The sequence below is a fragment of the Mastigoproctus giganteus genome, chromosome 2 (assembly GCF_048544385.1).
Source record: "Mastigoproctus giganteus isolate SK-2022 chromosome 2, ASM4854438v1, whole genome shotgun sequence".
Lineage (NCBI taxonomy): Eukaryota > Metazoa > Arthropoda > Arachnida > Uropygi > Thelyphonidae > Mastigoproctus > Mastigoproctus giganteus.
The window spans coordinates 205,237,628-205,263,848 of record NC_143576.1 but is presented as its reverse complement, the minus strand read 5'-3'; the positions used below and the strand labels follow the sequence as shown (position 1 = coordinate 205,263,848).

The following is a 26,221-nucleotide window of genomic DNA, read 5'->3' as shown; positions in this document are numbered from 1 at the left end:
GTGTCTTAACTAAGAGCATAGCTCCTCTATCTCTCTTGTATACATTGTACACCCCATATTCAAATTCAACATCACTTATATCTGAGTGGCACCACCTCTCTGCTATTCCTACAATGTCTGCATTCGACGACTTAATCAGCTCCTAGTATTAGTGCACATGCAAGTACACGCGCACTGTTCTTACTCTTAGTTACTCTAACACAGCCCATGTATTTACTTGTTTCATGACTCCCAGCAGTTCTTGAAATACCGAGCAACTTGCTTTCCAGGCTGCTAATCATTCCAATAGAAGCAGTGCTAGAATCACTTCCACCTCTGCTTGCGGCCACTGTTAATCTATTAATCTGTGTATCTCCCCAAAGCTATCTGTTTTCCGACCACCTAACACTGTCTCGTTAGCATCAGCAAATATTTTTGCACTCCTTCTATCCAAGTGTATCCCATCCCTGTAGAAGTAGTCCCCCCTGTTAACAAGCACAGACATACACGCTGAAAAAAATTCTACCCCTTGAGCCTCCTTGCACAATCTCTCCAGGGCCGAATTGATCGACATGGCTCTCATCATATACTCCCTCCTATCGTGTCTGGCAGAATTTCCGACACCTTCAAATTCAAAACTATGGTTTAGCATGGGATCGTTAGTAGTTTGACAAAACCATCAATGCTGAGGTCTACTAGACGTCCTGGACAATAATGCTCTATGGCAGCACGTGGGGAAGAGCCCATACGAGTGTCAGCAGGACAACATTCCCTGTCAAACATCTCACGTTGTGACGGACTGGTTTGAGGATATGAGCATCGAAAAGTTGGTGTCCAGTCTCGAACCCTGAACTGGATGATCGTGTCGAAATCTGTGCAATGAATTGGATCATCGGGTGCGCGTAAGGAGAGACTGCCCAAAAAACAGCCCTGACCTAGTTGCCGCTTTGGAGACCGAATCGTTGAAAATGTAGGAGGACATTTACAAAAAGAGTGTTTGGGTGTTCCATGGAGATTAAAGGCTGTCTGTCATAAAGGTTAAAGGTTTCGACACACATTATTTTACTGTAAATAAAGGTTATTTGTAGATATTCAAGTATCCGGATATGAATAGTAGGGCAATGTATATTATCAACAAATTCTGTAGAGTGTTTGATGGATATTGGATCCTTCATTCTTTATTGTGGTCATTGTAGAAGAATATCATTCGTCGTTTTCCTAACTGAAATTTATAAAAGCTGATTAATAGTTAGTTAACAGTTTGTGCAGGTCGATGAGCATTTTTAACTGATGGCAATACCCAAACTTTCTCATCAAATTCAATATACCAACACGGGAAATCAAAATCAATTTTCTGTGCACAGAAATGAAATCTTTGGATAAACACTCCTTAATGGAGAAGCCATTTAAAATAACCCAATGCCGTTAGCAATAAATTCTTCCACCAGCTTGTTTCAACCGTGCCTCGAAACCACACTTCCATCTGCAAACTCTTTAATGCTTCATTGTACAGAGAGCGGTAATGCAGCTTTAACAGCATCGATTATCCTTATTGCAATAACTCTTGTTTGCGGCTGAATTTTAAAACACGCTTAAAATGATACATAATCGTGGTCCTGGACTAATTAAAGATATAATTGCTATCCATTTTGAAAAGTTTACATATACGTTATACACACGCAACAATCAAAAGCATAAAAATCATTATGCATGACGTCACGAATTAAATCTGTTTAGAATTAAGTTCCAATTAGCGTTGGAATTGATGTGCCAGACTGGAATATAGCTAAGATACTGAAGAGTACTTTATATAAGTAGATAAGGATCGCAGGAGAGACAGCAGGTGTCCGTGTCGGCTTTGATTTCTATTCTATGACGTAGTTTCTGTTGATTGCATGATGCAGATAATAACGTCACTGTAATGTGGGCAGTTGAAGGTAAATTACTCTCGTAACTTCCTTCCTTCCTGGACCGCGTTAAGAATGGGGTAAGAAAGGGCTATTGGCGTAAGGCTTTAAGACGAAGCCTAAAGATACATCAGGGCAATTTCCTTGATATTCTTGTATACGGGGGAGATGGATTAATACGGGAACGTGTGATCGATTGGTGTATGCAGCTCACAGTTGAGCTCGAGCAGCCGTTGGAGATTTTTATATTAAATATCATTCGACGTGCATTCGAGTTTGGGCAGTTGGAACTAACAAAGAGAGTTTTATACATTGGGTTGATTTGCAAGGTGCGACTAGCCTTCCCATGAATTTGGGGCTACTGTTATTACTGGAACGCCAAAGCGGCCATCGATCCAGCATCAGAATTAGCTGTCCGCCAATGTTTCAAGACGGTAGTCGAAAAAAATTCATAAGTGTTTGTAATCACGTGGTCATCGTTTATCTGATGGGTGTTTGTCGATCTGTTATCCGTTGTTTTTCCAGAGAAATTCTCCATCCGTTATCCGTTGTTTACCCAGTAATGTGTTTCCTGCTGGCGTAATAATGGTACGTTAGCCGGTTATTCGCAATAGAATTCATAGAAGCCATTATATGGGAAGGCCATAAGTTTCTGGGCAGCCAGTTTTTTTGGCGAACAGGGAAATAAATTGCCTGGAAGTTACTCCAATACATATCCGATCTAGTCCCCAATTTTCGGGAAAATCGGACTTCTTGTTCTTTACGTAAACTTTCCGCTTTATATTAGTATAGATCTAAAAATCACTTAAGAATTGGAACTTGTTCTGGAAAAAACTCAGAAACTCGAATTCCAATAAATTCTGACCTTGAGACATTGAGAAATTGAAATTCTTTAAAGTTCTGTGTAAATACGTTTATGAAGGGACGCAAAATAAAATAGATAAAAAAGGTGAGAATAAGAAAACATTAAATCGAAAATTTTTCAGGCAAGATTCAGAGAGGAAATCACGTAATTTCTCACATTTTTAGCACTACAGAATCTCTGAATGAGGCTTCCATATATTATTAAAACATAATTTTCATTTCAAACTATTTTAACTCCAAAAAGCACAAAATATTAGTAAAATTAATTGGAGAGCATATACCTCTTGGCCATGACAAAGGAGAATACAGTATTAGCTAGAATATATCTTCACTCACCTAATCTGATGGATCGTGTTTCCATCCCCAGCCACGGGGAAGCGGGGAAGCTACTATCTAGCCTAATTTGTGCTCTCCTTTTAAACACAGAACTAACAAACTTATTGAAGTTGCCTCTGTTTATGAACATGATCCATAGATGTTGTCGTTCCAGCATGCCAATATAAATCTCCAATTCTTTTCCATAGTCCATATCATCATCATCATCATCAGCCATTTTCAATCCACTGCAGGATGAAGGCCTCTCCAGCAACTTTCCAGTTCCTTCTGTTTTGAGCACTGGCCATCCATTTACTACTCGAAAACTCATGAATTTCATCTATCCATCTCCGCCTTTGTCTTCCAGGTTTTCTTCTAGCTCCTCTTGGGTACCATTCCATTATTTTCTTAGTCCATCTGTCATCATGTCTTCGAGCTATGTGTCCTGCCCAAGACCATTTTAGTTCTTTAGTTTTGATAAGAATGTCCTTTACTTGAGTTTGCTGCCTAATCCATGTGTTTCTCTTCTTATCTAACAGTCTGATTCCCAATATGATTCGTTCCATTCTTCGCTGTGTAGTTCTCAGCTTCTCTTCCATTCTTTTGGTGAGTGCCCAAGTTTCACTTCCGTAAGTCATGGTGGGGAGTATACATTGATTCATTATTTTACGTTTCAGACAAACTGGGATATTGCTCTTCAGTATGTGACTATATTTCCTGAATGCTATCCATCCAAAATTTATTCTTCTCTTGACTTCCAGCCATTTATCATTATTACAGCTAATAACTTGTCCCAGATAAGTATATGGCTCCACCTTTTCAATTACTGCTCCTTCAATCATTATTTCCATTTCCGTGGCATACTTGTTCATCATTACTTTTGTTTTAGCCATATTCATCTTTTGTCCACAATCCTTACTAACTGTGCATAACTGATTAAGATTTTCCTCTAATTCTTTGGGATCGTGGCTTATGACCACAATGTCATCTGCAAATCGTAAATGGTTTAGGTACTCTCCGTTCACATTGACTCCTTTCTGCGACCAATCTAATCTTCTGAAAGCTTCCTCAAGGGCAGCAGTAAACAGCTTCGGAGATATTGTGTCTCCTTGTCGAACTCCTTTCTCGATTTTAAATTTGCTACTGTCTTTGTCTAGTCTAATAAAGGATGTAGCACTCTCATATATTTTCTTCAAAATCATAATATATGGAGTATCTATGCCTTGTCTTTCCAGTGCCCGAAACATTGCCTTATGCTGTATGGAGTCAAATGCCTTTTCATAATCCACAAATGCCAGGCATAATGGTGTTTTATATTCATTTGCTTTCTCCATTAGCTGTGATATTACGTGAAGGTGATCCATAGTTGAGAATCCTGTCCTAAAGCCAGCTTGCTCTTTCGGTTGATTCTCATCAAGTATTCTTTCTAATCTGTTAGTAATGACCCTTGTGAACAACTTGTAGATATGGGATAACAAGCTAATTGGTCTATAATTTCCAATTTCTGATTTATCTCCTTTCTTATGCAGCAAAACTATGATTGCATTATTCCACTGCTTAGGCATCACACCTTTTCTAATGCACTTTGTGAAGAGCCTTGCCAGTTTTTGTGTTATGTCTCTTCCTCCCAATTTTAACAACTCTACAGTAACTTCATCTTCCCCCGGGGCTTTCCGATTCTTCATTTTCTTCAATGCATGTTCTACCTCATCAGGAAGAATATCGGGTATGTCGTATGTGTTGCTACTTTGCAATCCATCTTCCCCACTGCTGGTATCATTCCCTCGCTCCTTGTATAATTCTCTATAGTAGTCTTCTGCTATTTGAATTATGCCTTCTCTGCTGTTTATAAGTACACCATCGCTATTCTTCAGTTTCAGTATCATTTGTCTTTCTGTATTACTGCTCATGGCTGCTGATTTAAATCCTTTGTTTTCCCTTAATGCTTGTTCTACTTTTCTTGTGTTAAATCTTCTTATGTCCTCTCTGAGTCTCTTTCTAATGGCTTTGCATAACTCAGTATACTCAATTTTCTCCCTGTCAGTGTTTTTCTTGCTCTTCATTTGTCGTCTTTGGTTCATCATGACATGTGTTTCTTGACTAATTTTTTCTTCTTTGGATTTCTGTTTCCCTATAGGTTTCTTGGGCTTTATCACTTTCAGAAAGTCGTAATATTCCTCGTCGATATCTTGGTCCTGAGCAGTCTGCAGAAGCTCAAACTTGTTCTTAAGTTCCAGTACATACTGCTTTTTCTCCTCCTCTGTTATTTCAAAGACCTTTGTATTATTTACTCGAGTCAGTTTTTTCCTTTCCTTTCCTACATCTATATCAAGTGTACATCTTACCATTCTGTGATCACTTCCAACATTTACCTTATTCAGGACGGTAACATCATTCACAATATATCTTCTGTTAGTGAGGATGAAGTCGATTTCATTAGTTGTTAATCCATTTGGACTCTTCCATGTCCACTTTCTGTTCACCCTTTTCTTGAAAAAAGTGTTCATTACTGATATTCCTTGAGATTCTGCAAATTCCACAAGTCTTTCACCTCTTTTATTTCTTTCACCAATTCCAAAATTTCCTATAGTTCCTCTTTCTGCGCTGTTTTGCCTTTTTCCAACCTTAGCATTGAAGTGCCCCATGATAATAGTGTAGTGGGTTTTCTGCTCATCTACAAGACTCTCAATTTCAGTGTACATTTCTTCAACCTTTTCATCATCATGGCTCGATGTTGGTGCATAAATCATTATAATCTTTAGCTTGTACCTCTTAGAAATCTTGAGTATTAGTCTTGACACCCTTGGTGATGTACTTTTGAATTCCAAAATGTTGTTTTTAAAATCTTTATGGACCAGAAACCCAACTCCACCTTCACTCCTTTCACTGTTTCCATTGGTGTACAGCAGATTTCCACTTGATAAACTTATAAGTGATTCATTTCTTCTTCTTGTTTCAGCCAAACCGATGATGTTCCAATTCACATTTTCTAATTCCTTTTCCAGCTCTAATATCCTGTCTTCACCGATGAGTGATCGTACGTTATAACAGGCCAAGTTCAATTTCCGTGCATGGCAGCCTGGTCGTACCCAGAGATTCTTAGCACCCTCTGCCTCCACTCTGATCCTCTCGCTGCCGTAAGAGGGAGAGTGAAAGCTGCTGGGGACTGAGGGCCATTTGTATTGTTGTGCTCTCATTGCTGTAGGGTTTGGTCTTTTGCTCTTCACGCTGACCAGGCGTCTTGAAGAGAACCACTCTACACGTTCGTTGCCACCTAAGTGACGTAACAGGGCTTACCATCGAGAAGGTGTGCATGAGTGGATTTTAGGGAGGCAGGCCAACCGGACTTCTCCTAAATCTTCTGTAATAGAGAGATTTTGGATCCATCAGTGTTTTAGGCTGAGTGTCTGATAACACACAGGATACCTGTTCCCCTCTAAGCCCCTATAGTCCATATAACAACTGCAATGCAACATTATAGGTTCAGTGGTCTCCTGTTCACTGCAATCACACAAATCATTCTGAGCAAGTTCCAGTTCAAATAGTCTTTTTGCCAGTCCGATCCTATTATAAGGAAGGTAGCATGTAAACCAAATTGCTCCCAAGGATTTTTCTTGATATTGAAAATATCTACTCTTCGCAGATACATATTGGTAACACGTCCTTTGTCAGACTCATCAATTCTATTTTGCAACTCTAACATCAAGAGATTCTTTATCCTAATTTTTTCACTTTTCACATCTCATATAAAGCCTTCCCTCATCAGGACAAGACTCAATGCTTATTACAGACCTTCTAATATTATTTCTCGCTCATCAAAGCAGACAATACAATCTGTAAGTCTGCAGGTAATTTTCCAGAAATCACCAAAAGAGCCTCTATAGAAGCCGTACTACAAGCCCTGGTGATGCATTCATATAGGCGAACTTTCGTACATACGCCAAGAAAATGATGTGTGGAAAGAATGTGTTTCTTTCATGCCAGTTGGAACCTTCAACCAGCCAACATCCATTTATTGCCCAACTGTGAGTACAGTAAGTTCCAACAACCTATCATGTTTTGGGATTACTGTTAAAAAAAAAACTGTATTTAAAAAACCTTGATCTGGTATTTATTTAAAAGCCCTTAGTCAGGCTTTTTTTCCCAATATGACTTTAACCATTTCTTGCGTCTGCCAGAAGATAAAAAAGAAAGAAAACATATGTGCAACAAATACTAAGAAGATTTTCGATTTCTATCCATCTTTGGTTCTTAAAGATCAACTAGTATTAGCACAGAACAAAACTCTACGAAGCTTCACAATAACAGCGACTTTGTGCGAACTTTGCCTGCTGTTCAGTTGCTCCGTGTTTAGTTTATGACTATGCAATATTTTCCTTTTATTCCATTAGGGTAAAGCGCGCTATCTAGTGCTAACCCGAATAATTAATATAAATAAACGTCTAGAGACTAGCGAAGTAACTGAATAGCTAGCAGCATCTTGACCCAAGGAACTAGAGTTCAGACAATGATACCGATAACGGGAGAACAGCTACGCTTATCAACAAGTAGATCGTTACTAATTTCGTTAGCACGCAGTCTGAAGATTAAATTTAAAAGAGGGCATTGATAATTCCAGTCTGCGGACGATTACAGAGCTGTTTCAGCTCTCTCCAGCAATACCTCAGACTTCAATGCGTCTTTTCTTTTGGTCCCCTGTTAGGATTCTTGGAAACGAATCTAGTAGCAGTCCAAGTAGTTTTTAATTACACATCATAATTAGTCATCCATATCAATGTGTTTCTCTTTATGGTATCCGTCTTGGAACGTTATACGCTTATCTCATCTCTTGGTCCACGATCAGCTGGTATTCTTCCTTCAGCACCAGCTTTCTTCAGCACCACGTTCTTATGCTTATTTTGATGGAAATCAACTGCACCTGAGATCTTTCTTCAATTCTGGAAAGAGCAGCAATCGTAAGGTACCAAATATGAACTACAGGGAGGATGCGGTATAATCCTGATGCCGTTTTTGGAAATACGTTGACCCAGGTGTTATGGCATTGCATGTGAGTGGATGTTTAAGAGCACTTTATATTGATGTTTTGTTTAGGATAAGAAAAATGGAAGTTTTTCGTTGGCTGTTTGTCATTCGGCAGTTGCGTGGTAATAAAAACACCCAAGATATTAATTCCGAAATAAGCTTTCAAGATTGTATTGGTACTACTTTACAGCTTTGAGAAATAACTCAACAGAAAGTCTGAGATCAGCCGGGCGACAATTTTCTCAAAAAGGTAGCGGTTGTGTACACTAAACCTTCCTTTGTAAAGATTGTAGGTCGCCCTCTTCGAAATTCGTCCACTATGGATTCCCTGCCATCAGAAAATGCCAATAGAATACAGTAGCAAATGTCGTATATTCCTCGCCATGGGCTTCACGCATCACAGAGTGTTCCTCTTGCACTTTACCTGTAGCAAACACATAACTCGATCGCACAATGTTATTCCATGTGGACTGATGTAGGCGAAAATAAACATATCTGCATGCTGCCGATGTTTGCTCACAATTGACAATTCTATCACCAAATAGCCCGATTGAACTGCGTACACGTTCTTTGCTATCTTCTCTGAAGTACTAATTCTTAAGCCACAGCTTTAATGCTTTTTAGAAACAGCCCTTATATATGACGAGTACCCAAGTCCATTAAAATAAAAGAAAGATTCTCCTTATTTATCGCCTCATCCACATATGTACATTTTTGTTTACATTTGTTACTCGACCGCATTTGCAATACTGTATTCAGGTCTGGAGGATGCATTTAAGAAAAGATATTGAATTTCTTGAAAGGCTACAAAGACGGGCAACTCGGTTAAGAATAGCAAAGCGGCGTTCATATAAGAATAAATTACAAAGGTGACAGTTATAGAACCTGGAAGCAAGGAATATTGGGCATCTGGTTGAGGGGTATCAGACACTGACAAAAAGGAGAAGAAGTGCAAATTGAAAAGACTGTAGCTCCAGAAGTTTACCTGTTCTGAGCGTGTTGTCGATCACTGGAATAAACCGTTATCCTGGGGATGCTGAAGTTGACGGTTTGGTGAGATTTAAGGAGCAACTAGGTCGCTACCTTCTCGAGAAGAGTATAATGAAAGGTTGTATAGACAAAGTTTTCTTTTATTTTTGGATGCAACTAAAACCTAGCTTCCCTGCATCTTTTAGCCTTCAATAATATTAGCTTCTGAAGACCCGAAAAATTATATGATAGCAGAAAACAATGTTACTTTCATACAGATTTAAAGTTGCACTCAAATAAAATTAAACATAAAAAAGCAGACAAAAAGAGAGGTTTTTTTGTTATTTTTATACATCCTCATCTTACTTGGCAATCCCTATCTAGATGTATCCATCTGTCAGTTCTCTTTCTATAACTTTTCTTTCTCCAATAGAATATTTAAGTCACTGTGTTTTAAGGAAACGTATTCAGAACGTGTACTTCAACAAATAACCCATTGACGTAGAGTATTAACAATAGAAAGGATCCCAAATGTATTATAGTACTACTAAGGCCTGGCTAGCCTCTTTCTTCTCACTCATACAAAGCTCCATCGTTCTTCTTCTTCTTCGTTCTCATAATAAAATTGGTTGTTTTCATTGGAAACAAACTTGGTCTTTCATTTCCAACAGCACACTCAATGTCTTTACCGCTTGCGCTCTTTATTTCAAAAACTGTACGTGGTATTGTTTGTTTTCTAGAAGACATCTTAACATAGAACATCATTCGCTTCACTTTTTCCCATCAAACAAATGTATAGAAACTTATTTTAAACGATTCCATTTCAGGGACAATACTTCTTCTGAACTCACCGTCATGGCCATATGTTACAGTCCCATCGTCGCTCATTGAATTCCACGAAATTTTGTGGCCACTTTGAGCATTCCCAGAGCGACATCTTTGTTTGTTATTTAAAATTTACTGTGGTTTGTTAGCCAGACAAATGATTTATATGTACAACGTACCTTGATTGTTTTCCCACTGGCGCCCTCTCAGCTAAACGCTTTGATGGCACGAGATAAATTATTAAATGTGTCATTTTTGAAAACCATGAGGCCATTTTTAGATGGAAAAAAGTTTGGAACGAATGAAAGGAGCTATTTATTTTATAAAAACAAAGCAAACAACCATAGTTGTACCGATTACAACTTTAAGAAGTTTTGTTTTTAAATACTAATTCAATAATTTTCAGTTTATTCTTGATTTCTAGGAAGAAACTTGACAAAATTAACATTCTTTTTCTTACTGTTACTATAATAGCGTATTCAGCTGTAGAGTCGAGTGTCAAAAAAAGGCGTATTGTTTTTTAAGGAAAAAATTGCTGATTTTATCTCCATTAGCTTTCTTTGAAGTGTCTATTAGTCCCTTTTAAAACTCCTTCAAAGACGCTTAAAGGTGTTTTTGACGGCTAACAAATAGCAGATACAGTTACGAGAAGACAAAGTTGTCTTAAGTGGATGTTTTTTTGTTTTATTGATGCATTCTAATGAAGAAACAAGTAGATGTTGCCTTCCGGGAGATGTTTTGCTCCTTTAAACAAAATGACAAAACAATAGAGCATCGATGGAAAACTGTGATTGATGTCTTAAGTTGTCAGCCGCATCTTCGGGTCTTAACGAGGTCAGCTGATTTCTTTTTAAAAACTGGAAACTGCCGATAAACCGCTAAAGTGATGAAGAACCTCACGTGTTGTAAGGACAGAAAGGAATTATAAATAAAGTAGAATGTGTCGACAAAAAAGTATGATAAATAAGATGGTTCTAAGATTTTCAAATAGTTTTAAATCGATTTTAAATTTCAGAGAATATTTATCAAATGGCTGGAAATTTTCCTTACCTGTATTGGTCAAATTAATCACTTTTTACTATCATACGCGAAATAAAGCATTAGCTTCTTTGTAATTGGTATCGCTAGATGCATTTGCACTGAAAAGCGATGAGAACTTAATTTTTTATCTATTTAATTATATAGCATAATCAATTTTCCAGAATTTAGGGTAACTGGTTTTAAAAATGAAAAGTTTAAATGTCCCTAGTAACCAAAATTGAAGAGATTTCGGAGATAGAGATAATTTTTTATGTAAAAACACACTGCATTCTACAGTTAAATAAAGATAACGATACTTAAGTTTAAATATGCATGAATTAAACTTTAAAAAATTATTTTATTCACTTCCATTAAAAAAATATGTCATCTATAAGAAAGAGAATGGTGTAGAAGATGTCTATTTAATTTAGGAGACGCATTAGGTTTGAAATATACTGGTTTCAGTTATAATAGCAATGGAAGTCGTATTTGAACACCAAAGGTGTTCAAATACTCTGAGTGGAGAGAAATCATGGGATACCTACTTGGTAATGGGTAGGCCCACCTTTCGCAAGGGATAAGCGTAGTCACACGGCGAGTCATTCAGTCCACTAGTTCACGAAAGAGTTCCACAGGTATTCCTGGAGGATCAAAAGTTCGAACGGACCTTTTCACAGCATCCCAAAGATGCTCCACAAGGTTCATGTCCGGTGAACGGGGAGACCATTCCATGGCAGTAAAATCCGCGGAATACTCTTCGAACCATGTTCAGTCACCACGGATCTGTGGGGAGGCGAATTGTCCTGCTGGAAGAGTCAATTTCCCTCTGTGGGTACGCGATGACCATGAAGGAATGCAGATGGTCTGCAAGGATGGGCCGTTCCTGGACCGTTCAGAGATGTACCAGAGGTCCCAACGTGTGCCAGTTGAACACACTCCACACCTTTACCCACCATCCACCTGTCTGAACAGTTTCTTGTTGACCCGAGGGGTGCATTGCTTCGTGCGATTTCCACCAGATACGCACGCTCCCATCCGCTCGAAATAACTGGAAACGGAACTCATCGGAGAAGGAGACCCGTCCAAGGTCCAGTGCCGACGTTCTTTCGTCCTGTTGAGGCGTAGAGTCCTCCTGTGTCGTAGTGTTAGCAATGGGACTCTGGTGGGTCGGCAGTTCTCATAACCTATTGTGGCTAATGATCGACTGATGGTCTTGGTGGAGTCTACGCGAGTAGCACAGTGGTATCGTCACCGTCCTCCCCACACCGGGTGGAAAAGGCCTGGGTTCGAATCCCGTCGATGACGCGAGGAACTTTAATGGGCTTTTTTCACTCCGTGGCTGAGTTAGTTGGTCTCAGGCGTAGATAGCAAGGTTTTTCTCCCCAGTAACTGGGGTTTTTTCGTCCAGCAAAACAGGCAAATCAACAATAGAACATACGCAATTTACAGACACAAATACGGGTTAATGTATTTAATTACGGGCAACCCTAAAATAATAATAATTTGATGGTCTTGGTGGAGACGTTTCTGGCACCTCCCTTGTTGAAGTCGGCGGTTATTTGTGCCACTGTCGCTCTCCGGTTGGCTGAAACAATGCGAGACAGACGTCGACGGCCAAGTTCATCAACCACCTTTCTCCGCACACAGCGCTGTCCACGATGAGATGTTATTCCGGAAATGGCGTATTCCCGATACACTCTTGATACTGTCGAACGGGGATAGTGCAATTTCTGTACCACCTCCGCGATAGATGACCCTATGCGTTGTGCACCCACTATCGTTGTCTTTCAAAGTCTGTGAGCTCACGACGTTTATCCATACTGACATCGATTACCGTCTACGTGAACGCAGTGTACCTATATACCTGCCAAGCGGTGGGTTCGTCCACTAGCGAGAGGGGTGACAGCGTCGCATTGCCCAGGAACCAGGTATCCCATGAATTCTATCCTTTCTGTGTAATATCACGGATAAGCTAAGTTAATTTTTTTATGTATTTATAAAAGTTAAAAAAGTTAGTTTTTTATCTATAAGAAAAATTAAGAGAGCAAATAGAAAGTAAAATAAATATTATCAATTAACTTGAACAGTTTCGTAACAAAGAGACCTTGTTATGTTTCTTTTTGGAAATATGCCGTGATTTTAATCTCTCTACATTGCTATTGCATTTTAATTACTGTAGTTGTTAAAATTTTTATTCTTACGCAAAGCATAAGTTCTTTAACTTATTCACAAATACCACGACAAGAAAGAAAAATATTCTTTTTTTCTTCTTCCTTAAGAAAATATTTCCTAACGCGGATTAGGTAGCTTTCAACCTGGATTAATATTTTTAATTTATATTCACCACAGCGATTTATTTTTATTTTAAATCGCACTCCAAACAAAGTGAAATTATAACAGTAATTATAATTTCCAAAAACAGTATCCTGTTGCAACAGTTTCGTATGAATGTTCTCGAATTTTGCTGATAAATTATTATAATCATATGCGCCTGCTGGTAGTTCAGTAAATATCATAACATCAACAAAATACAACCACCTGTCCTCGTCACGTAGTTTTGAAAACTGCGAGGGTATCAAAGCTTATTAGAATGAAAAAAAAATTCACTTGTCCTTTCTAAAGAAGCCAATTAGACCATGGATTACTTTGTGATAAGAGAATGGCTTCGGGACATTAATTTTTGCTAATTAGAAATCCAAAAAGGATTTTAGTTGACAGCCTCTCCTTAACTATTGTTACTACGTTATAAATTTTACGCTGTTAGAGACGCATTCTCAAGACAGAAAGCCCCCCTTTCGTTCTTGACGTCTTCTATTTTCATTAAAGCATTCACCAAGTTAAGGCTGCCGATCGATAAATGCAAATTACTTGGAGATCTTATCACAGCTCTAGATGAGATGAATCCCCCCCTCCTCCAAACCCCGTTCCATCGCCAACTGAAAATCTTCTCAAAGAACCAACGCTGAAATGTCACGACACGCAGATCCAACAGGAAAAAATAAATAAACTCAAAGCGAGACTGCATCTGATTTGGATTTATTTTAAGGATAGAAAATTTCTTTCACCGGCCCCTTTTTCGAATTCTTTTCCTTCCCAGGACAATGCTGTTTGAAAATCCCTCTTTCGCTGTTGTATGTTTATCATATTTTGAGGATTGAACTCCCCCGATCCACAAGATCGTTAACAGTCTAGTTTAGATCGAAGAGTGATTATGCCACCAGGTAGCGCTCATCTCATCTTCGAATGTCACGGGTGTCCAATTCTTTAATAAGATATTTTGCAACTTAAATATTTTATAGAAAATCAGTCGATCAATCCTGGCAGATTTTAAAACTCCTTTTACAATCAAGCTGTCGCTCTCTCTCTCTCTCTCTCTCTCTCTCTCTCTCTCTACGAAATCAAAACTATTAATCCAATTTAAAAACTAGAAAGATTTTTTTTCTTAAGTTAACACTTTCTCCAAGTTCTCTCTTTGGTGAGATAAATCTTTTGTTCAGATTGCTGCTGTTCCTTTGCCATACGAGAACTGACAAGTGATTTCTGATCCGTCTGGTTGAATTGTCTGTGGAGGGATATTAATTTCTCTGGCTATAGAGCCTTCAACGAACATCTGGACATTTTTGTGACTGATCGAGGTATTAATTCCCTTGAGCTTTCAAACATGACTGTTAAAAACTTCCTTAGACTTGTTTCAGATCTTTGATGCAATAAGAAACTAATTCTTTTTTGCCTTTCACCACTGCAATTTTTTTTCCTAGAATAAAAGTTAAATTTAGGTTTTATAGTTAACTCGTTCAAATTTATGTTGCAGAAATTTAAACAATTCCATACCATCTCTTATGCTATCAATGAAAAGAAACACAAATTTATATTTTCGATATGCTTCGATTATTTGACAACAGAAGGCGCTGAATTTTTGCAGAAATTTATTTATTTTTGAATTTAATTTATATTTCGAACTCACTGTTAAAACTTAGAGGGCGCTAGTACAGCAAATGAGTTGTATAATTATTCGTTTGTTCTTTTTAATTATATAGTTTTAAATCTTCAAACTTTTATAATTGTTTTTGATATTTTGGTTTACTTCCGGTAGATTTTATTAAATAATTCATATTTATCGAATTGTATAGAAATTATGTATAAGTTGATTATTATTACTTGAATTGCTGCTGGTTTTCAACAATTCCAATAATTCTTTTTTCTAATCATCCAAAAATGTGTTTTTAAATGGTTAAAAAAAAAAAAAAACTGCGCGAGAAATTTTAATTGAGGTTTACTTCCGGCATTTATAACTAAGTCAGTGTTGCTTATCGAAAGATTAACTTTGCTTCCAGTTTTCTGTGGAAACGTGTCACTCTTCTTTTTTTTTTTTTTTTTTTTAAAAAGCTTGACTGTATTTATTATCAGAGCCTCTTGCGATGTGAGTCTGAAAAGAAAAATAAGATTTTTTTTGTTTACCACTTGCAAAAACATAGTCGGCCATCCAAAAATTAAATTAAGTTTTTGTTTGTACTTTGAATACATTTTTTTATATCCACGAACTTCTTTTAAAATTAATGATAAACAAAAAGTGAATTTACTTAAAAGAGACAGGATAGTTTAAAAGGTTATAAAACGTACCCAGATGTACAATGCTGATTAAATAATACCGGAAAAACAACAAACTGCAACCTCTGGAGACTAGAATGCGACAAAGTATGATTCAGAGAACAAACTTTATGGGAATTCGTCATAAAATGCACTCAGAATTCGATTTCCATACGTTATCAGACACCATTTTGGCAGAAGCTGACGAAATTTTTCTTCCAATAAACATAGAAGATAAGGAGAAACCTCTCTCTCTCTCTCTCTCTCTCTCTCTCTCTCTCGCTCTCTATTTAACCAGCCTTGAGGACAACAAAAAAATATGTATAAAATTTTGAAAGCTGACACTCACCGTCAGCCCCAGGAGTTTATTATTTCTGTTTCAGGACTCAAATGACCGCTTTCTGTTATCTCCTCGAGTTTGTGATACATTTTAAATGCAATTATATTCGCCATTTTGTTCGATCAAGCGCTACTAACCCATGTTCTTTTGCCTATAATCTCTCTCTTTCCCTCGTGTTATGATGGCAATCGATTTTCATCGACTAGAGATAGCATGTGGCTTCAGTCCAATAAATAATTACAACTGGTATGGCGAAAGAAACAAATTGAGTGCCATTACCATCATCTATCTCCAATTGTAGCGATATCAGTTTATTTTATCTGTTGCCGAATTTTGTGTGAGCACAGGCTAGAAAAAGGACTTTAAATTTAAAAAAATCGCCTCTAATTTTACTTTAGAAATAATACCATAATTTCCTTAAGGGAATTTTTAAATTAGAAGCTTTATGAGTAGCGTATATAAAGCGAAACGGGTTATACGAGAAAGGTTTCAAAGGATATGCAAACTATTACACGTTGCCTGTATGGAAGTGTGTAATGGTTTGCACAAGTGAACTCCCGTTAGGTGTGGTGCGACTGTCCATTGCTATAATGGTTTGGAAGAAATGTGTTCATTAAAGTGTTCAACATGGATTGTGAAAGGGTCTGAGTTTCACAATTACGGATATTAAGCAGTGATTAAGTTTCACGTATTATCGGAAATCTCAATGTGAGTGTCATAATCTATTGAAGGAAGGCTTTATGGTTCCATGCATCAAAGTGCTGCTGACTGACGGTCTTCCAACTTACCATGAAGATTGGGCATTGCAGTCAAAGAGCTTTGAAAGTGAGGCAAGCCTCTCTAGTTAAGAATCCCTGACACCTCCTTTGTGTTTCGCCTTCGGTGTGAAGTCTCACAAGGTTCCCCATTTGGACACTACTTTTCAACGTCTTTATCAATAACCTTGGAAATAATGACATTGACAGTCAAATGATATTATATATCTGTGTTTATCAATGATGTTAAAGATTTTGATCAATCAATCTTAATCTCATTAAGCAATCAATAAACTCAGTGACAATGGAATCATCCAAAATTTAATTAACTGTCCATAAAAATCGTCTTGAAGTCAATCCCCCGAAATGTTTCAATGTCCTTTACTGAACCAAGAAAAATCAATGCATCAAATGTTACACAATTCGACATCATATTATCAACAAAGTTCTCTCAAGCTGATTTAAGCATTACTTTTAGAATGAACTTTAACTTACAAATTACATCGATCGCCAGTATTTTTAGGCAAGCAGACAAGATTTGTAAAACGGTCACCTTTAATTTCTACGATCACATTCTTAATTTTAAAACTTTAGTACTTTCAAAGACTGAATTTTCCTCCTAAATATCAATGTTTTAGTATCACCCAAACATTTCAAGCTCTACTCTTCAAAGCGAAACGAACGCTCCAGACCTTCAAATTCCCCATAAGATAATTTTAGGAAAAATCTCCTTCTCATAGTTACTACAGCACTCGCCTTCTTATTCCTGCAACATTTACCGGGTAGAAACAAAAATTTCACAGAGGATCTTACCGCGAACAGTTCATTAATAGGATATCCATGTGTGTAAAGAGTCAAAACTTGACATTTCACTGGACAATAACATTTACCTCGGATTCATTCATGAACTAACTGAGAGAGAAATTCGAAGATGTCAGCGCACAGCCTTAGTGAATGAATCTATCCCCACGTCATTGTTTCTTTCTCATACGGGTGAAAGAACCTCCCTCCTGGACACCGGCTTGAATCGTAAATATCGTCAACACGACTGACCTCTCTCGAGTATCGCCAACTACAGCTGCGATTGATCGCCTGCCTCACCGATGAGTGAAGCTCGTCGACGTGAGGTATATCGTTTAGTACGTCGTTTCTATGAATTGCGTGTGTTCCGTAGCTTGTGCCGATTGCATGTGGAAACTTCTGAAATGACCTGCATAGAATTCTGGAATAAAACTATGGAAAATTAATGTAGAAATTAATTTTACGTATCATCGGTGCATAAAATTGAACTACTGCTTTCTTTTATTGATAAGCTGTAGATAAACTTTAGTTTCTAGACGCCCAATATCACGCCGCCTACCAGAAGCAGAACACGAAATTGAAAAGGATTTTCTGCAATCGATATCCCTTCCATTTGTAGAGTGCTTACGTTGTAATGGCTTGCGGCAAGAGTTCTATCAGCGTTCCATATTCTTAAGCACTTGGAGCAGCAGCTATAAGAATGACAGTCTAAAATCCTGTGGATAAAAAAAGAAATGTTTCCTCTGGAAAAAAATTATGACCAAAGATTTGATTGTAAGCTAGAAACAGGGTTTAATCTTATACTATGTCGTGTTTGGTTCGGAAATCCATGGTTAGTGTTTACCTTTCTATAAACAAAATTTCAACCAACTAACCCGGAGCTGTTTATTCTAGCGAAGTTCGCACACGTCAACTGAGAAAATGGCTTCTTTGTTGAGGGCATAGCTAGAAAGCTATCATGGATCTAATATTAGCATTACATTTTATTCAGTCATTTTGTTTCACAGAGTACTCGATCAAAAATAATACACTGGTAATTTATTAGAATAATTGGATAAACGGATTTACCTTAAAAGTAAAGCCACATGTGAGTGTATATTATGTTGTTTATTATGTGATAAATTAATACCAGTTATATTACTAAAGATGTGTCTTTTATTTGGCATCTACAAAGACGTATCGTTTGAAAGTTCTTGAACAACAGGAACGTTTTATCCCCTATTTTTGATTCTTTCGATAAATAAAACAATGAGTTCAATGAGTTTGCTGTTTCAATTAAACGAATTATACGCCCTCGTGGATAACACAGTTGGTAGAAACGCCGTCTTCCCCACACCGGGTGGAAAATACCCGAGTTCGAGTTCCGTCTGTGATGGGTGGAATTTTTACTGGCCGTTTTCACAACGTGGCCGAGTTAGTCGGTCTCAGGAGAGCAGTAGCACGGTTTCTTTTCCTGGAAATTCGGGTTTTTCATCCAGCAAACAAAAAATCAAGCTCAGAACACACGCAATTTACAGACAATATACATGGAACAATATGGCCTTATTCGCTGATGCTTCTAAAATCCTACAACAACAATTATATAAACACCGTCCTCCCAACACTGAAAGATAGAGGTCCTGGTTCGAATCCAGTCGACGATGCGAGTAATTTTTATCGTGGCTGAGTAAGTCGGCCTCGGGCGAATATTGCATGTTTTAAACCCTGAAATTCTGGTTTTTCATCCAGAAAACACTTACAACTTACAGATATATTATATACTGCGATGGTCATTCTTTTTTTTTTTTTTTTAATTTATTTATTTAAAAGACTATTGCGTGACATTTGTGAAACCGTAACTCATCATAACATTTTATCTGAATTCCTCCCACTCTTCATTGCCTTAAGTAATTTGTTAACGATCCCACGAAAAATTGCACATAATACCTATCAGTTTCCCATTCCTGAAACATCTTAAAGATCCGTTATATCCTTCGATCCTTTTAGACTGTTAAATTGACGAAATCGCACACGATAACACTTCTTTAAAGTCATAGATGCATCAAAGGAAAAGAAAGCTAATATCAGTTCGTGTTTCTTGTTCATCCTCTGGTTATCTTGTTGCATGTACACTATTATCCTAATTTTAGACTTCACTGCTCTCTCTCTCACACTTTTATATTATTTTTTTCAGGTGGTCAAGATGCTGGCTGTGGTTGTGGCAGTTTTTGCCACCTTGTGGTTGCCATATCGAGTCCTGGTGGTATACAACTCTCTGACCGAGGAACGCTACATGGAGCTATGGTTTCTGATGTTCTGCAAGACGATGATTTTTATCAACAGCGCCATCAACCCAATCCTTTACAACGCCATGTCAGTGAAGTTCAGGCGTGCCTTCAAGAGGATGTTATCCTGCGGTAAGAAGGAACGCCACTGCCGGGGTCCTTATTCAAGCGTGGCCGGATCGGTCCGTCATAACCAAAGCATGATCACTACGGCCACGCGCACCACGTCATGTAAAATAGAGCAGATGCAGCAATTACTTTGATTAGCCGTGTGTGTCTGTGTGTGTGTGTGTGGGTGTGGGTGTATGGCGTGAGTGTTCTTGAGCACTGAATCGGTGTGCTATATATATTTTTGGAACTTACGTCAATGTATTGTAGTTCGTGGGCACCCTAATTATACCTTTGAGGTGTGTGTTACGGTATGGAAACGATACACTGTTACTTTCATCTTAAAAGTCCACATCTTATGATAATATCATTTGGAAGGTTAAGATACCATATCATAAAGACAACCCTGTGATAGCGTTGATACGCCCTAAGAGATTTAATTACAAATACGGAAGTTATGCATGGCTCGAGAAATCTTTTAGAGGAACTATTTCTTTAAGAGGAACAATCACTATAGGGTTTTAATTAACATCGGTTATTTGATCAGCAAATAAGCCAAAGTTGAATAACTTCCGTTATTGAACTTTGTGTGTTCAAAGGAAGTTTCATAACTTCTCCTGAGAAACTTCATCTAATCATTGATTACTGTTTTGAATATCTTCAGATAAATCTAAGCAACACCAAATTTTCAACGTATGGTTCGTTGGTCCCTGGGAAGTTTTAAGGACTAATTGCGATTCCATAGTCCCCTCCCAGCCCCATGATCCATGGACCAATTATGATTCCAATTATTTTGTCTGCCAGTCTTATACGTTACTGGAACTCAGCCTGAAGAACAGAAAAACGTACAATGATGATTTGAATTCGTATAGCACAGAAATATGTGTCTTGTATATTCATTATCAATAAAGGTACTTATATTTTTTAATCAACAATGATAAGAAAAACAGAAAGAAATATAAAAAAATAAGTTTCGGAAGCATTATATACTGCTCCATAACTGGACTCATAAAAGAGATTTATCTGAGCATGTAAAGTATAAAGTTCTCTTCATTCTTCAAAATAAGTTCAGTAACCGTTGTATAAACCAGCTATACCTGAAGATAAGAAAAAAGCTATGTCCCATTATTTTTCTCTAAACTTTCATTCAGCAAAAGCTCTGATAATTCCGAGAGGATTATACTGCACACATCTCCTTCATGTACCCGCACGCCATCAAGTTATTATAGAATGTTACAGAATGTTTATTCCATCTTCGATATATTTTCCTATGGTAAATTAATTACCTTTGGTAGAGAAGAGTCAACCAAGGACATGCAGTCAAGCATCTTCGCTATATAAGTGATCTACGTGGTATATGGATGTAAACATCAAGCACGATACCAATTTAAAACTTCTGTTCATGAGAAACCAATGGCAATCAATAAAAACTGCACCCAACTAGAACAGACATGTTTATCCTTGAAACGATTTTAACAAGTCTGGCTTGAGTAAACGTTCCATCACAGAACTGACATAATTGGCAAAAGTTTCAGGAAAACTGCTTTGAATATTAAATGAAAGGGGCAGAAAAGGTACAGTAACGCTAAGATAAAATCGAAGAATTCGTTAGAGAGGAATAAAATGCCTGAGACAGCTTTACCTTAATTCAAATAGCGCAGCTTTCTTTTACTGGCGCTACGAAGCCTAAGATGGTAGCACACATCTCGGGGATCAAATATCGATTGATATTTAATCAGTGTGCTGGAAAGGAAGAACTTTGATGCATCGGAGAATAAAGGATAGATGTGAGGTCGAAGTTTAAGGCATGGTCGGGTCTTGTGAAGACCAATTTTGGTAACCCTTTTGTGAGAATAAATTTGAATTTTAACTTCCATCCATAAAGAATTACATGCAAATTTAGGAAAATACAATTAAAATTCAGGACCTAATTGTGTGTTTCCTTCCGGACAAGAACAATCTCAGTAATTTCTCTATTGCTATAATGAAAATCTCGAATTCCAAATTTTGGAATAACAAACTCCCAAAAAGCTATTTGAAAAATCCTAATTCGCATTATCTTTTCTAATATGCGCTGAAAAAGCTGGAACAATGTCTTTAAACAAATGTGTTTGCTTTCCATAACAGGCATAGGTAGTTTTAAAAATATGATTTCAGAAGTGGGCGATTGTATTCCAATAAATATGGCTGTCAATTTTGTTGTATGTGTGTATATGTTTCTATTGGAAATGTAGTATGGGAATTTCAATCGCTCTTCGTGTCAACCAGAGAAACATATCTTTTATGGTGAATGTAATTTTAAATCAAATCAGAGATTTGCTCATCTGTTCATTAGGCGTATGCACTGTTATATATCTGTGTATCAAATTAATTTATTAAATGTAGCATCCAAGAAACTGCATATTCCTTACTTCTAAACTGACTTTAATAATTGTACATATTTGCAATACTAAAAATGTCTGTGCCATTTTTAAATAGCAAACAAAAACTGTCTCTGCATCAACAGACACTTATTGAGGACAGTTTTACCATTAAGGGTTTTCATTGCTGAATATTGTTCAGTTTCTATGAGGGTTGACTTTATTGTTCTATAATATTTAAGAAAATTCCAAGTAACTTTTGTTTTGCTTTATTTATTCAGATGCTGCTATTTTTCGTAGAAGTAATAGGCAACATTATTTCACATGCAAAAGAGTTGAAAGGTTAAAACAATACTTGATCACCAACCCAACCGCCATATTTATATAGATTTTCGCTGGAATCCAGTTGTAGGGTTGTTCTTTTCCATATTTGTCATATCACTTATTAGATTTACATAAGCAGTATGATGTCAAGATTCAGTACTTAAAAATGGATGAATTCCAATTAAAACTAGTACTTAAAAATGGATGAATTCCAATTAAAACTAGTTTAGTATCGAAGTCTAGTAGCCCCAGGAAGATACTTATGGTACCTGCCATCGGACTATAAATTCTGGTTTATAAGCCGGTAAATTCTGGTTTCTGTATTTTATTCACTATTATCATTTTAGTAATAGTGAATCAAAAACTTTATTTATTTCTGTCTGTAACACATACGAGTACCTTAAATGGTTTAGTTGGTAAAATCGCATCGCTTTTCCTCCACCTCTGACTTTTCTTCCAAATTCATTGTGTAAAATATAGTGCTTTATCTGTATTATCTTAGGAGGGCTGTAATATATTCGACAGAAATGAAGCCATCAAAAACACGAAGGGAAGTGATCTTCTTTATCTGGAGATTAAACAAGTAGGAGGAAGGAGGTGGGCGTAGACCAGTAATTGGCAAGTTATGGCATGGCGCTAACAATAATTACATACAGAGGTGCATGCATTTCAGTTAATTTTCAAAAATTCTCAACCACCCTATGTACGCCCATCTTTTCAAACTAACCACAGGTAGTTCCTGATTTCAAAAATGTAATATTCACCCCATGAACCAAGCATTAGCCAAGCGTCCACCCTTCGAAGGTTGCCGCTGGTGGTACATAGCTGGTACCTGTAGCAGCTGAGGGCATTTTAAGTTAATTTTGGATCTTTGCTCTGTTCTTGTTAGGATTAACGAGATAAGTGCTTTCATGGCCAAATTGTGTCTACTTAATGGTCCTTGCTAGGCATAGTCTCCAATATTTTGGTACATCTAGCTTCTCGCGATTTATATATCCACGTGGTTTTTGGATATATTGTGAATATACACGAGGAATAGAGATCCACCCACTTTTCATTAACTCCTGCTGAACAGAAGGTCCTATGATTTTCCAAACTATCCTGAAAGCCTACACGGAAGTAATAGAGAAACTTGGATGAAGATCAGTTTCGTCCTCTATTTCTCTGGATATCGTAGGTATTAGAGTCCGTTGCCAGTTAAAAAGGCATCTAGTGAAGAAATAGATAAGGATCCTTAAGGTATCAGAGCCTATTTTCAAGCTATGCTTCGCAAGCACAGGCCGAGTGAACCAGTGTTGAATAAATGAAAATACTCAACGTTACCAATCTTCGTTTGAAACAACCATAATGAATTCTAGATGATTATTCTCTAATATTTTGAAACATTGGTGTATAATTAATAGTTAGAATTGGCTATGGGAACTTTATAGGCAACATTAGTTCACATGCAAAAAAGTTGAAAGGTTAAAACAATACTTGGTCACCAACCCTTTAAAATAAAAGAAAAATTATTGGCTGTGTGGTCATAAATCTTGAGAACTTTCTACATTTGACTGTAACTAGTCGTTAGGAGTGGAAAAATATTCATAAATTCCGGGTCTCCGTCATCTGGTTTTATGGAATTTTACTCGCCTGATCGGCCCCAACAAGTACTGGACCTTAATGCAAACACTAATGGTTCGTTACTCAATGTTTACTGTACCAGAACAAAATCCAATAAATACAACGCCGATAACTATTATGTGCAAACGACAAAACTTATTTCAGAAAGTAATTGATTGACAAACTTCGTAAATACGTACAAACACGAGCTCCAATTTCACATTACTTTTAAAATTTATCCTCAGTTTAACTTCGCCTCCCCTTCTAACCCCCCTCCATTAGCTGTCAGACCTAACATTTGTCTGCAAGAGCTAATTTGCTTCAGAACACCGCGAGTGTTTTCATGACATCGTAAATGGAATTTCGCTTTGACTGCCATGTTTAATGAATAAATGCCCAGGACAAGAATCTTGTCAAAACAACTGGTATTGCGAATTTTACATCGAAGAAATCGTTGTCTGCTTAGAGATAATCCAACATGTAATTTTAAACTTTCTCTTTCGTTCATTTCTAACAACTCTTCAAAAGGATATCACGATAAAATTTTTGATGTCTTAAATTATTGATTTTTGATGGAGAATTGTATTAACATTCAAGATTACTTCTAAGATATTTTAGGATGAATTTCATAAAAAGTAAGTGAACTAGAAAATATTTTCATAATAGACGTCAAATGTCTGGCCATAAAAATTTTAAAAAATAAAATTTTATAAAAAGTCAAATCTCATAAAAATTCAAAAAACGCAATGCATAAAAATCATGGAAGTCATTAAAATTGAATTTTATAAAGTTTGAAAAATGTCAATCCATAATTAAAGTCAAATTGATTGCGTAAAAAAAAAATCATAGGATTTCAAAGAAAGTCATGATTCCATTGAAAGTCATAATTTCATAGAAAGTCAATTCCATAGAAAGTCATAAAACTTTTAACGCATAATAAAAATCAAATAAGTGATTGCATAATAAGAGTCATAAAATGTTAGAAGGTCATAAAACTTTAGCGCATAATGAAAGTCATTAACTGATTGCATAATAAGAGTCATGAAACGTCATAGAAAGTCATAAAACTTTCTGGCATAACAAAAGTCATAAATGCCAATTATCGCTAAAAGTCAAAATCATAAAATAAAAAAACGCAAATATCCGGAAAAAAAATCATAAAAGAGTAAAAAAAAGATGGCATTTTTAAAAATGATAAACAATCCATTCAAAGCAATAAAAGTCAAAGTTGTCAAAAAAATCAATTAGAATTCTTTAAGAAATCTAAACGTTAAAGAAAAAAAAACAAATATTAACATTTTAAGTATATCGACATTGTCTACTTAGGTTAGTTTTTTTTATGAGGAAAAGAATGTTTGTGTTTGTGTCATCCTTTGACCTGCCATGTTGTTTGTATTGTGCATACTAACCTGTTACCTTTTTGTAATCCCTTTAGGGAAAGAAGCCAGGGCGCATGCGCCAACCAGATACACAACAACTGTCACCACCGCACTGGGCGATGATGCCGTGTGATCCTGTGCACGAGCTTGTGTTCCTGCATCCCCCTGCTCTCTGCCCCTCCTACGTTTGGTCTCCTGTATCCCTTCTGCCAAGTTCTGTTATGCTAATGCTCCTTTTCTTATTATATTAACGTATTGGTAGCGTCAAGTTCCAGCACCAACTGCTCACTTACTTGATAATTATTAGCTATCTCCTCTCTCCTTCCATGTACTCCAGCACAGCTCTCTGACATGCGGGGTCTGCAATCAATCCGTGTTCCTCTGCTGTTGAATTCCCATTGTTATTGGCCATGCCAGTCTAGCCATGATTGTTCGAATGCATAACTATACAACATTCTAATTATACATTATGAATTATTCAGTTCTGCAACTCCACGAAAACAACTATTTCAATATCCCATTACGAATCCTAAATAATCGTGAAGATTCTAAGTTTGACTGTTGACAAATAAAGCAGTTGTCTACTTCTTTTTAACTAAAGTTGTGCCTCTTGCGTTCAAATGTTAAATAACTCCAAAGTTGTCAATTAATTAATATATTTCTGCTATTAAATCAAGATTTGAACCGCTTTTTGTTTTTTTAAAACAATGAGCTGCCTGACGTATCTTGTTTTTCAAATAAATTATTTAAAAAACCCAAAACACAAACGAAAGAATGAAAATCATGTTTTAACAAAGCGT

At 36.9% G+C, this 26,221-nt stretch overlaps 1 protein-coding gene across 2 annotated transcripts in view; it reads left to right on the top strand.

The window, feature by feature from the left end:
• Positions 1-25,945, top strand: part of LOC150089957 (thyrotropin-releasing hormone receptor-like) — a 167,406-nt gene extending 141,461 nt beyond the window's left edge. The window contains exons 3-4 of one of the 2 annotated variants that reach the window (XM_090368923.1): positions 19,558-19,780; positions 25,478-25,945. In XM_090368923.1, coding sequence (XP_090225049.1) covers positions 19,558-19,780; positions 25,478-25,554 — 300 coding nt within the window. In that variant the 3' untranslated portion in view covers positions 25,555-25,945. Of the gene's footprint in view, positions 1-19,557; positions 20,322-25,477 lie in introns of those variants that run through there. The other variant, XM_090368922.1, reaches the window with a different exon arrangement.
• Positions 25,946-26,221: the final 276 nt, after the last annotated feature.